Source organism: Artibeus jamaicensis, unplaced genomic scaffold, assembly GCF_021234435.1.
Source record: "Artibeus jamaicensis isolate MK-2021 breed Jamaican fruit bat unplaced genomic scaffold, CSHL_Jam_final contig_471, whole genome shotgun sequence".
In the NCBI taxonomy this organism is placed as follows: Eukaryota; Metazoa; Chordata; class Mammalia; order Chiroptera; family Phyllostomidae; genus Artibeus; species Artibeus jamaicensis.
The window spans coordinates 4,277,708-4,289,816 of NW_026521850.1; the positions used below are offsets into that span (position 1 = coordinate 4,277,708).

General features: G+C 47.5%; 1 protein-coding gene across 3 annotated transcripts in view; it reads right to left on the minus strand.

Moving 5' to 3' along the window:
• The window catches only part of FUBP3 (far upstream element binding protein 3), a 47,119-nt gene extending 42,637 nt beyond the window's left edge, over positions 1 to 4,482 (minus strand). For all 3 annotated transcript variants that reach the window (XM_053667692.1, XM_053667693.1, XM_053667691.1), the window contains exon 1: positions 4,397 to 4,482. In XM_053667692.1, coding sequence (XP_053523667.1) covers positions 4,397 to 4,480 — 84 coding nt within the window. In that variant the 5' untranslated portion in view covers positions 4,481 to 4,482. The remainder of the gene's footprint in view (positions 1 to 4,396) is intronic.
• Between the last annotated feature and the right edge of the window lie 7,627 nt (positions 4,483 to 12,109).

Below are 12,109 nucleotides of genomic sequence, written 5' to 3' on the forward strand. Positions count from 1 at the left end.
CACTCTGATTATCCAGCTCCACATTTCCCCAAGTTGGACCACAGTGGTTTTATGAAAAGAGGACAGGAAGGAACCTAACTTCAGGATACTTACAAGGCCCTTCCTTCCCAAACCACCGTGGGCCTTGGTGCACAAGATGAATGAATGGCAACGAGAAGTCTTGCGGGAAAGAAGCCGATTCACCTTTATTTAACCCTGTAGCCTCCTGACTTACCTGTCCATGAGCCCCCTTCACGGATATAAGAATGATATAAAGATGGTATAAGGGTGTAAAGATAATATAAGGATGATATAAGTATTAAAAACTGGCAGATCAAATGTTGTGAAAGGCTAACTTAGTTCAAGGTCACGTAGCTGCTTGCGGATTTAGATTGCCCAACTTGCTGTCCAGTTTTTTTCCACTATAAATTGCAAATGAAAACCAGTGGTGATGGGCTCACACCTGGAAAAAGGACGGGGGAAGAAAGGCCGTTGACCAGGCATCCCAATGGGCAGCGCGAACATGAGCCTAGTGTGGGAAAGAAGGCAACTGGAGACAAACAACCCCCCCCAGCCCCCCTGGCAAAAGAGCCGAGCCCACCCAGCTCCTGCCGACCGCGGCCACTGCAAAATGCAGGGGCACTGCGGCCAGATCTTTCCCAGAAAAGGCAGAAATCTCCATTTGTACGTGAATTCATGCCAGTTGCTAAGTGATGGCGCCATGCAGGTCAAACACAGCAGGCCTGCAGGCCCACTGTCCACCTGCCCCAGCCCTCGGGCCCCCCTTCAAGAACTCTGCTCTACACAAACTTCTATCTACAAACAATTGGGACCTCAGAGGATACCAAAATTTGATGACACACACTTGATTCTGAGAGGAGAGAGAAGTCTGAGAGCAGACACTGTCCATTTAGTGTCTACCTTCAACGCCAAAGGTGGAGTCAGCACTGCTGTTCAAACGGGAGACCCTGCTGCACTGGGGAGACCCTGCCACAAGGACTCGCTCTCTGCAGGGCACCTCCCGGGTCCCGGGTCTCCTGCAGACAGTGGTTATCTTCACATGTCTGACAGAGCTAACACAAAGGTACATGCAGGAGTGTGTGCCCCGTGAAGTGACCCGAGCTACCCAACCACCGGCCTCATCGGAGCGTAACCCACAGTGACTGAGTGGTCAGCACACCTGGCTTTCTGTGTCAGGAACACCATACATTACTCAAGCACAGGCAGTCTCTCAGGGGGTACCCAATGGCTGATGAACACAGGGTTCCCCTTCTACTGGTAGATGCACATTCTCTCAAAGGGAATCTGCTGCCTGTATACAGCGCTCGTGCCAAACCGCCCACTGGTCGGGCTCAGTGCGAGGCAGCAGCCCTGAGAGGCATTTCCTGGAGTACTGTGGAGTTTCAGAGGACCCCACTACTCGGTGCTTTTTAAAAATAAGTGCTGGTAAAAAACAGGTTTGAACGTTACTTTCTATTGATTGTACAGTGGCTTGACCACAATCGCTTGGGTGCAGAATCAACTTGAGCGTTATGGGGCTAGAATACTATGGAGTTATGCAATACAGAGGCACTGACTGGGTCTAAATCAGAAGTCCTAAAAAAACAGCAGTGTGGCCACAGAATCTCTTCTATTTAGTTGGTGACTGGCAGACAGCTGGTTCAGTTTAGGGAGGCCTGCTGGGAATCTGTAAGACACTGTGGTGTCTCCCTGTCTTGTTTACAGGCAAATGTGCGTGCACCTGACGGTGGAGGCCACTAGACAACCAGCAGTGGGCTTTCTGGACACATTTTGGGATGCTCAGAAAACTAAATAAAACATTTTTATCTGTTCACCTGTAATGAGGTCCCCTTATAACCCAGACAGATAGTCAGGACAGTGGTGCAGTGTAGTCATGAAACAGGATGACCTCTTTTGGCTTTGGGTCCACGTCCCACTCTTATTAGGATCCTGCCCTCTCCAAACAAGTTGAAAAAACAGCCCTTTATTCCTGAGAACCTGCCAACGACCGACCACTGAAAGCGGTGGTTGTTTAGTACCCAGCAGTATTAGATACTCATCAATGGCACTGAATCAGATCACATTTCTACACTTGTGTACATCCCTCCGGGATGGATGGATTACCCACTGTGCCAAACACTCACAGCAACAGTGGGTTCCCCTTGTTGGAAAAAGTTCAAAGGCTATATATATGCAAGGAGGCTTCTAGGTGCCAGGAGGGAAGTTGAGTAGATGAGGGATTAGGTGCTCGACTCCAAACATCAGACAGAACAGACACTGCAGGTTCAAATCCCAGCAGGGTCAACTCAGACGCTACTATGATCTTCTAGGTAAACAGAGCACCCCAGAGACTCCTGCTCCTTGACAAACTTTCGAGGGCCCTGTGGACCGCTGCTGGTGTTTATGAGGGCACAGAAGGGGGAGGAGCTTCGCAAGCATTTCAACAAACACAGTCTTTACTTGCAGGTACTGTTGGGGAAAAGCACATCTTTGCAACGTGCTGTGTCAACAGTGGCGAGGTATAGAACCACCCTCACCCAGAGGCCCGAAGGCCACGAGACCCTTTCAGGCAAGTCTGACTGTAAGCACAAATGTTTTAGATTTCTACCACTGCGTTCTTATCCAATGCAAATCTATAAAGAAACCTAAAATTACCCACAAACCTGTTTATTTTCTTTAGTTTCTAAAGGCCATCAAATCCTTGGAGACAGTATCGACCTCCAGCAGTTAACATTCAGAAGCAATACACTCACAGCAGTGTCTCCACTGGGCTTATTACCGCTCCAGTCAATGGTGTGTTTCAGAGCTGGGAACGTTTCCAATGGAGTTTTCTCTGCTAGTAGCAAACACCACTGCTTCCACAATCCACATTGGGTCAGCATTTAACAGAGGGTCTCCCTCCCTCTCGAGCAGGTTGTCCACGAATATGAGCTCAACCACTGGCTCAAGAGAAGCAGAAAGTCTTCTCAATAGTTCAAAATTCATTTTACGTGCAACTACGGGCCTTCTGCAAACTGAGGCTCTGAGCTCTTTAGGGCAGTGACTATAATCTTCCTGGGTACAGAAGGCCAACAAGGTGATTGTCACACATCAGCACAGAGTGAAAGCCATTACATATTAGTAGCCAGTGAGAAACAAGGTTCAGGACCCTGCAGAGTAGAGGAGAGCAGTGTAATGCGCCGGCAAGCAGGGTGCTGGAAGGGGAGCTGGATGGCATGTTCATCCATGACCGCACTGGCCGGCTCTGGAGTCTAAGGAAGATGGATGCTCACTACTGTACTGGTCGGTGCCTAGGCAGTAAGTAACAAGTCACCGGATAAAAGTTTAGGTGGAACCACAGGTTTGGAAAGTTCTGGGATCCAACATAATGTCTACAGGAGCATCAGTGTTAGAATGAAAAGTCAGTGTCTGGGAAACAGGTAGGGCTCCCTCCCCTGGAATACTGGAAAGAGGTGGAAAAGACCGTATCTTCATGTGACCGAGTGGATCTTCTAATACAATCCTGTGGCTCTCTGTTAGGAATCAAGCAGTAATTAGTTACAGCCCAACTTTTAAAATATCAGTTAGCACGCCTACAATTAAACAGGAAGAGATGATGAACACGACGCTGGGCAGAAGCTGCAGCGGTGGAGCTGGCTTGTCCATGAGCTTTACGCACAGCACAGATATGTGTTCTGTTCAAAGCTCTGTGTCAGAGGCCCCATATGGCAGGCCCCATGTTCGTTCTCCGGGGAAGTTTGCAAACTCTTAAAAATTAGTTTATTTAAGTCTGACAAAATGCACGACATTGTCAGATGGTCAATTTTCACTGCTGGAATGAGTCCACATCACATTCTCCCCGCAAAACTCTTGCCCATAAGGAACCTCTACGTCTTCTGGACCACCCGCAACTCCTTAACATTTTCCTCTATCGCCTCTCCATGAGCACCCTAAAAAGTAAAAACCCTCGGACCCCTCCACTCCACCCTAGCAATACAGAAAAGTCCGAAGACCATGTTTTCCAAGTTTTACGGAGCTGCTGGGCCTCAGACAGCCGCCTCCTGTCTATCTATACCCGGGTCCTCCCCGTGAGCTCCCCTGTCTCCTCCCCTTGCGAACCTCAGAACCCCACGCTTGCTGGCTGCCCTGAAGGTCCAGCTACGGCCGCAGGCGATAAGGCCAGGCGTTCCGGGCAAACCCTGTCCCAGCAGCTGCATGCACCTGGGAGACCCGCCCGACAGGCTGGGCCTGGGCCTCGCGGAGGCGCCTCATCTCTCGGCTCCGCCCCAGCTGCAGGAGCCCCCAGGAACCGCCAAACCCGGCTGAGGCGTCAGCCCGAGCTGCCTCCAGACCCCAGGCCAGACCCCCTCCTCCCCACCGGGCTCGGCCCGGCCCCGCCTCAGGCTCCGGTGCTCCCGACAGCCGGCCACGCCCGTACCTGCCGGACCCGGTGCAGGGCGTCCACGAAGCCCTCGGTCTTCATCCCCACCGGAGCGCTCTGCCCCTGCACCAGCTCCGCCATTACCACCCCCGCCGCCGCTCCGCTGCCCCGTCCGGCCTCCCCCTCCGTCTGGGGACCCGTAGCCGGAAAAGGAAAGTCGCCCCACTTCCGGCGGAAGGGAAGACGGGACACTGGACGCGCGAGGAGCCGCGTCTGAGGGCGAGTCAGAACACGTGACCGCGGTCCGGCCGGAAGTGGGGGGCGGGGCCGCCGCGGGAGGCCGTCGTCGGGTCCCGAGGCACTGGTTGCGGCCCCGCCCATCCCAGACGTGATTTGGTCCAGGTTGGTCGGCGATGCCGCCGTGTCCGGCTCTTGAGGCTCGAATGTGGCCCGGGGTGTCCGGCTGTCGGCTTTTTGGAAACTGAGAGAGGAGTGACGTGGCTCTCCCGAAAGAGAGCGCGACCCTGGCAGCGCACCCAGAATTGGCCATTGATTTGGAAGTTTGGGACGGAGCGCTTTGAAATGGCACCATGAGGACCCAAAGGGAGGCTGGAGGGCTACGGACGACATTCTCAAAATTAGTGCCCCACGGTGGCAGGGAGTCCCTGGCCTGAGTTTTTGCACCGTAATCAGTTTGCTTGAGGATGGGCTACCGTCACATCTGGGGTTGCCTAGCGACACAGCTCAGGAAGGACTCTCCCACTGGAAAACCAGCTTGGCATCCTCTTACAGTCCCCCTGGGACTCCGAGGAAGCAGGAAATACCAGGGGACCACCTTTGCTTCCGTTCCTGCTAAGTCAAGACCGACCACAATGCAAGAGGGCTTCTTGGAATGCTGAACTTTTTAAGAAATGGCAGTGACTGGGTATAGACATTTCAAAGCAAAGGAAGGAATCTTAGTGTTGCTACACACTTGAGCTTTTGAGGTGGATCTTAGAAATGAGCTCACAAAGTACCCAGAAAAGAAACAAGGCTTAGAGGCTTCTGAAACACATCTTGTTGGAGGCAGGTGTGATGCCAGGGAGTTGGGTTTTAGTGGGCAGTCATGCTGTCAAGCATTTTATCCCCAATTTGAGGTGGGGCAGGCAGATAAGCTGGAAGAAAGGGAAATAAAGAAGTAAAACCCAGTGTGACTTCTCTTGGTCTCTTTTATCAGCATGGTAGGAGAGCTTTGGGTTTTGGGGGAAAAGGTGTGAAGAATAACCGCCCAATAGTCGAGAGCAGTTCTTCATTGGTTAATGGCTTCATGACTAAACTGTGAAATTCTTCTGAGCAGAGACGGAGCCCCCCCCCCAACCTGTACCCCTATAGTCTGGCACATAGTAGGTGTGTAGGAAACTGATTTTGAATTCAATGATGCCAAATTAGGATAATTCCTAGCTAAGGGAAAATGAAAGGATTTGGCAAAATTGTAATATTGAAGATGATCACTTTCTGACAAAACTGCCTCAGCCCCTGTAGGAAAGCACAGAGTGAGTTGTGTGGCTGTCACTTTGCTGTCATAAGGCAGGAATGACACCTGCCAACTCATCTGTTCGTGCCCCAGCCTGGGTGCATCCAATGTTCTAACCTCGCTATGTTTATAAAAATCAAGGCTATGACATCAGCCTTCTGGAACAGGGAAGGTTCCACTGACCCAATTTTAGTGACAACTTGTATTTTGAATATTTTTCAAAATCTCTGATATGTTTATTCATCAAATTTCAGTTGTTTCTCTCTGACCATAAATAGTAAAAACAGGCTCGAGTACAAAGTACATTGAAGTTTGGTCCAAAGACCACAGAAAACCTAACTAAGAAGACAAGGTTCTGATTCTCCCTCTGTTATTGGTTGACCAACTTCAGGCGACTCACTTATTTCTTGGGGTACAGAAGAGGAAGACCATGGCAGAGTCTTTCAAGTCCGCTGTTATGTTCTACTAACACCCTGGACATCATTGTCTTCATGCTTATCACAACTGCTTTTAAATCCCCATGTAATTATCTGTTTACTGTCTGTCTGTCCCACTGGAATAAAACTTCCTCTGAGATGGGGGCCATGCTGGCCATCACCACGGCTCCCACCAGCACCTGGCACAGTGCCTGGTATTTCGTTGGCCCTTGTCTTGTCATTGAGAACTCTACCTTCAAGATCTAAGCACCCACCACAAGACTCACCTAACACCATCGGGCATCCAGATTTCAACGTGTGGGTTTCGGTGGATGAAAACATTTAGCATCTAGCAAATGTGGAGGGGTCTTTGTATGCTCTGGATATCTTTGATAAGATCCGTGATTTGCAAGAATTTTCTTTCAGTCTATAGCTTTCCATTATTTTGAAAAGCAAAAGTTTTAAATTTTGATGGAACCCAATTTATTCTCTTGCAGACCATGCTTTTGGAGTTTCATCTAATAAAAGAACTGCCTAGGTCAAGGTCACAAAGATTGTCTCCTGTTTTCTTCTAGGAGTTTTATTGTTTTAGGTTTTACGTTTAAGTCTGTGATTCATTCTGAGTTAACTTTTGCATAAGGCGTGTAGTATGGGTCACACTCACTTTATTTTCACGAGGATATTCATTTGTTTCACACTAACTGTAAAAGGGTGAGCCTTTCTCCATGGAATTGCCTTTTACTTTTGTCAGAAATTTAGCTGCACAGGCGCAGGTCTCCTGCGCTCCCCATCGACACACAGGCCTGTCTATCCTCCAACACCACGCTGTCCTGATCAGTGCAGAGTAAATCTGACAAGTAGGTAGTATGAGTCGTCCGACTTCATTCTTTATCGAAATTGTTTTGGCCATTTAAGCTCCCTTATCTGAGCAAAACTATGGCTGTTGATATCTACAACATAATCTGACTGAGGTGCTGTTGAATCTATAGATCAGTTCAGGGGAAAATTCCTATCTTAGCAAGTCTTCCAATCCATTAACAGTATCTATCTCTGCATTTATTTTGGTTTTCTTTGATTTTTTTCACCAGTGTTTTATAGTTTTCAGGATAAAGATCCTGAATATACTTTTTTTTAGATGTAGACCTAAGTTTTTCATGTTTTTTTTTGCACGTGTGTGCTATTGTAAATGGTATGCTTTAAAATTTTGATTATCAGTTAGTTGTTCATTACTGGTACATAGAAATTGAATTTTTATATTAAACTTTTATCCTTAAACTTTGTTAAAATCTTTACTTCTAAAGGTGTTGGGAGGGTAGATTTCTTGAGACATTTTTATGTTGGCAATCATGTCATCTGCAGATGGGGATAGTTTTATTTCTTCCTTTTCCATTTGCATGTCTTTTACTCCTTCCCCTCACCTCTTGCCTAGCTGGGCCTCCAATGCAATATCAGATAGGCACGGTGAGCATGGACATCCTTGAAATGTCCCTGACCTCAGCGGGGTGGCATTTGGTCTTTTACCATTGTGCGTGGCATTAGCTGTACATTTTTTGTAGACAATCCTGCATCAAGTTGAAGAATTCCCCTTCTATTCCTAATTAGCTGAAAATATTACCATGAATGAGTGCTGAATTTGGTCAAATGCTTTTCCATGTTGTTGAGATATGATAAGGCTTAAAATGTTTTTAGTCTGTTCATGTGGTGAGTTACATTGGTTGATTTTCAAATGCCAAACCAATCTTTCTTTCTCATGATAAACCCTCCTGAATCATGGTGTCTGTCCCTTTTGTTGAATTGTATACTTTTTTGGCTGGATTCGACTGGCTAATATTTTGTTGAGTGTTTTTGCATTGGTGAGGAATATTGGTCTGTCGTTTTCTTTACTTGTAATATATTTGTCTGGCTTGGTACCAGGGTATTACTGGTCTCATGAAGTGATTAGTAGGTATTACCTTCTCTTCTGTTTTCTGGAAGAGTGTATGTGCAGTTGGTCTTATTACTTCCTTAAATGTTCTGTAGAATTTGCTAGAGAAGTCATCTGAGCCTAGAAAGCTTGCTTGTTTGTGTTGTTGTTGTTATTGTTAGAAGGTTTTTACTATGAATTTTAAAAAAAAATCCAATCTAACAATCTCTGCCTTTTAATTGGCCTGTTCAGGTCAGTTGCATTGAATGTAATCATTGATTTGGTCTGACTTAGGGCTACCAATTTAGTGTTTGTTTACTCTTTGTCCCCTCTGTCTTTTGGTCACCTTTTCCCTTTTCTGCCTTATTTTGGATTGTTTGAAACATTTTTAGTACTGCATTTTAATTCGCCTATTGGCTTTTTGGCTATAGTCTTTTGTATTTCTTTTAGTGGTTGCCCTTGAGTGTATAAGAACCAAGTGCTTTAATACAGGATATAAACGGTATCAATCTCTCTGTAATCTGGCCTCTTTTTTTGGCCCCACGTATATTGTTGAGGTTTATCTAAGTTCACAGACGTAGCCGTGTTTCGGTTACTGTCATTCCATCCTTCCGCTATCTGAGCAAAGCAGAAAGAATGTATGCTTTCTCCTGTGGATAATCACTTAGATTGTTTCTGTTGTTCCTCTGTTACAAATGTTGTTACAGCAAATCTTGAGCTTGTCTCCTCGTGTACTTGTGGGAGACTTTCTCAAGGATGAGTTCCTGGAGTGGGGGTGGGGTGTGAAGTTTCCAGTGAGGGTACGGGGCGGGGGGCACACCTGGGGGGCAGGGGGGATATGCCGCATCAGTTTTGTCAGAGAAGCCAATGGCTTTCTATGGTTTCTAGGGCGGACAGTATCTCCGAAGTGGGGCACCCATCCCCCCTCTGGAGATGACTTCTTGTTCCTCCTCATCCTTGCTGGTGGAATTTTATGTTTTGAAATCTAATGAGTTAAAAAAAATTAAAATAAATGTTAAAATGAAATTGTATACTGCGGTTACACACACACACACACACACACACACACGCACTACCATTTTCACCATTTTTAAGTGTGCAGTTCAGTGACACTAAGTGCATTCATACTGCACTGTGACCATCACCTCCATCCCTCTCCAGAACTCCTTCTTTCCAAACCAAAACTCTGTCCCCATTAAATACAAACTCCTTGTGCTCCCCTCTCCTGGGCCTTGGCACCCCACCCCTGCCATTCTGTTTTCTGTCTGAATTCGACTGCCCCAGGGCCTCAGAGCAGGGGACTTGCACACTAGTAGTTACCCTTTTGTAACTGGCTAATTCCCCTGAGCATAATGTCTTCACGTTTCATTGTGCTGTAGCACGTCAGAATTTTCTTCCCTTTTAAGACTGAAGAATATTTCCTTGGATGAATAGACCATCTTTTGTTTATACATTTGTTTGTTGGTGGACAACTAGGTTGCTTCCACCTTTTGGCTGTTGTGAATAATGTTGCTAGGAACATGAGCGTACAAATATTTCTCTGATATATCCATAAAATTGAAATTTAATTTGTGATCTTTTCATAGGATGACCACATACTTGCTCTCCCGGAAGGCAAATCCCCTGAGGGCTTACCGTCTGTCTTACCACTTGGTATATAGTGAATCCTCAGACAACAGTGACGGGGACCTTCACAGAGAGGGAAGATCATAGTTCACCCTCCTCTGATCATGGTTATGGTGTCAGATGGGCAGATTTCTCTAATTATTCACGGAGAGGTTCTGAGATAGGATCTCACCAAATGCCATGTCTCTCTAGCAACAGAAATTGTCCTATGGACCATGCTCTCCAAGCCGGACCTGACCATTTGGGGTCTTGTCCTTATTTACTTCTAGCAAAATAGTTGTCACTTGAGATAGGAAGAGCTTTTTCACCAAAGGAAGGGAGTCAAAGCATAGCACAGACAAGAACTAATCTTTGACCTTGGCTGTTCAAGATTTGCAGGTGCTTAGCTGAGTGCCAGGGAAGACGGTCTGCTGGACGGTGGAGGGAGCAGGTTTCCAAGGAGTGTGTGCAGAAATACTATTTACTGAGTGCTCTCCCATCCTGCACACACGATGTACATCATCTCATTTAATGGTGGTAACACTCCTAAGAGATGGGCACCGGCCTCCCCATTCTGTAGATAAGAACAGTGAGACTCAGATGGGTTTCCCTGGCCAGGTGGCTTAGTTGGTTGGAGTGTGGTCCTGATGTGCCAAGGTTGTGGGTTTGATCCCCAGTTGGGCCATATACAAAAAGCAACCAAAGAACGCATGGATGAGTGGAACAACAGGTCGATACACCTTTCTCTCTCTCTCTCTCTCTCCCTCTCTCTCACCCCCTGCCCTGGCCCCTGTCTCTCTCAAATCAATAAATAAAAAATTTAAAAAAAGACTCAGATGGGTTGAGGAACCTACTACAGCCACCCAGTTCCCTTTATGGGATTGTGTGAATTTTCTGTCATTGTGCAACAAATGGCTACAAATTTGATGGAAGGGCCATCTCAGCGTTCTGATGCCCGCAGCAACCAATGGGAGCTGCTCTTCCATGTAAGGAAATAAGGTGTGTGGATCTGGGAGGAGTGGAGAGGGCGAGCAACCATTCCGTTTTGCCTGGAAATGAAGGGTTTCTGGGGCTGGGGGACTTTTGGTGCTAAAATAAGGAAAGTCCTTGGAAAATTGGGATGAGCTGACCCCTCACAGATGCAGGACAGATAAAGATCCCCCTCATTCTGCACCCGTCTGGCTGCCTGAGCCACCCTGGTTGCAGCTTCGTGCTTCAGGAGGGGAGGGCAAAGGGAAGGGGAATAATGCAAAGCGAAAAGGAGGTGAGCAAAGAAAAGGGGGGACAGCGCACTGATCGAATCTCTGTAGAAACCTGGCTCTGGGAGGAACACTACTAAATGCACTCAGTTGTGAATTTGTTCATTCAATGAGTTGTTAAATCTTCGTATATATTTTCAGAATACAGCAGCGACACCTGCTTTTATAAGTAGTCCCAGCAATGCCTCGGAACCTCCACCGGAAACCTCTCCCAGTAAATATCCTCCGAGGCCGAGCTCTGTGAGTAACACCGAGAGTAGACATGACCCAGGTGCACAGGGGCTTGTGGTTCTGTTTTAAAATAATGCATACGAATAGTTCTAGTACATGGCTATACATAACAAATGCTAAGAGACACCGATAATAGTCAGCACCCAGAAGTGAAGGAAGTCACTTCACATTGGGCACAGAAAAAAGCCAGAAAGATTAGAGGAAATTTGGTGGAAAAGGTGGCACCTGGGATGGGGCACGTGGACATGTGCAGATGTGGCACAAAGGGCATTCCTGGTGAGAGGAACAGTGGGAGCAAAGGTATGAAGGTGTACAGGCGAGAAAATGTGGCGTCCGTGTGGACAGCAGTTTAATGGGCCCGCAGGGACGGGGGCAGTGTCTCCAAGACCTGGTTTCTCCCTCCCTCTCTGGGCTCTGCTTCCCTGGCTCGAACCCACCCTCAGATGGACTCTGTCCACAGCACGGCAATGGTGGCAGACCATGCCCTTGTCCAGCCACAGCACGTCTGCCTGCGTCCCAGGATTCCTAGAAAGTGACTCACTGGCTCAAAGGGGTCACATCCCCAGGCCTGAAATAATCTCTGTGCCCTTGGCCAGGAGATTTGCCGGTTAGAGGAGGCTCTGATGACATGGCCTGCTCAGAAAACACGCCGCTAAGGAAAGAGGCGGGCACGCGTGCTCCTGAACACTCTCGTTTGGCACCGCCCGGCTGCAATAGCGTCTTGGTTGTCGTTGTTTCCTTTTTTTCCCCTCAAATAAACTCAAAAAAATAGAAAAGCTGCAGACTGGAGAAAATGTTCGCAAAACATACATATGACTGAAGGCCATTTCTACGATATATCAG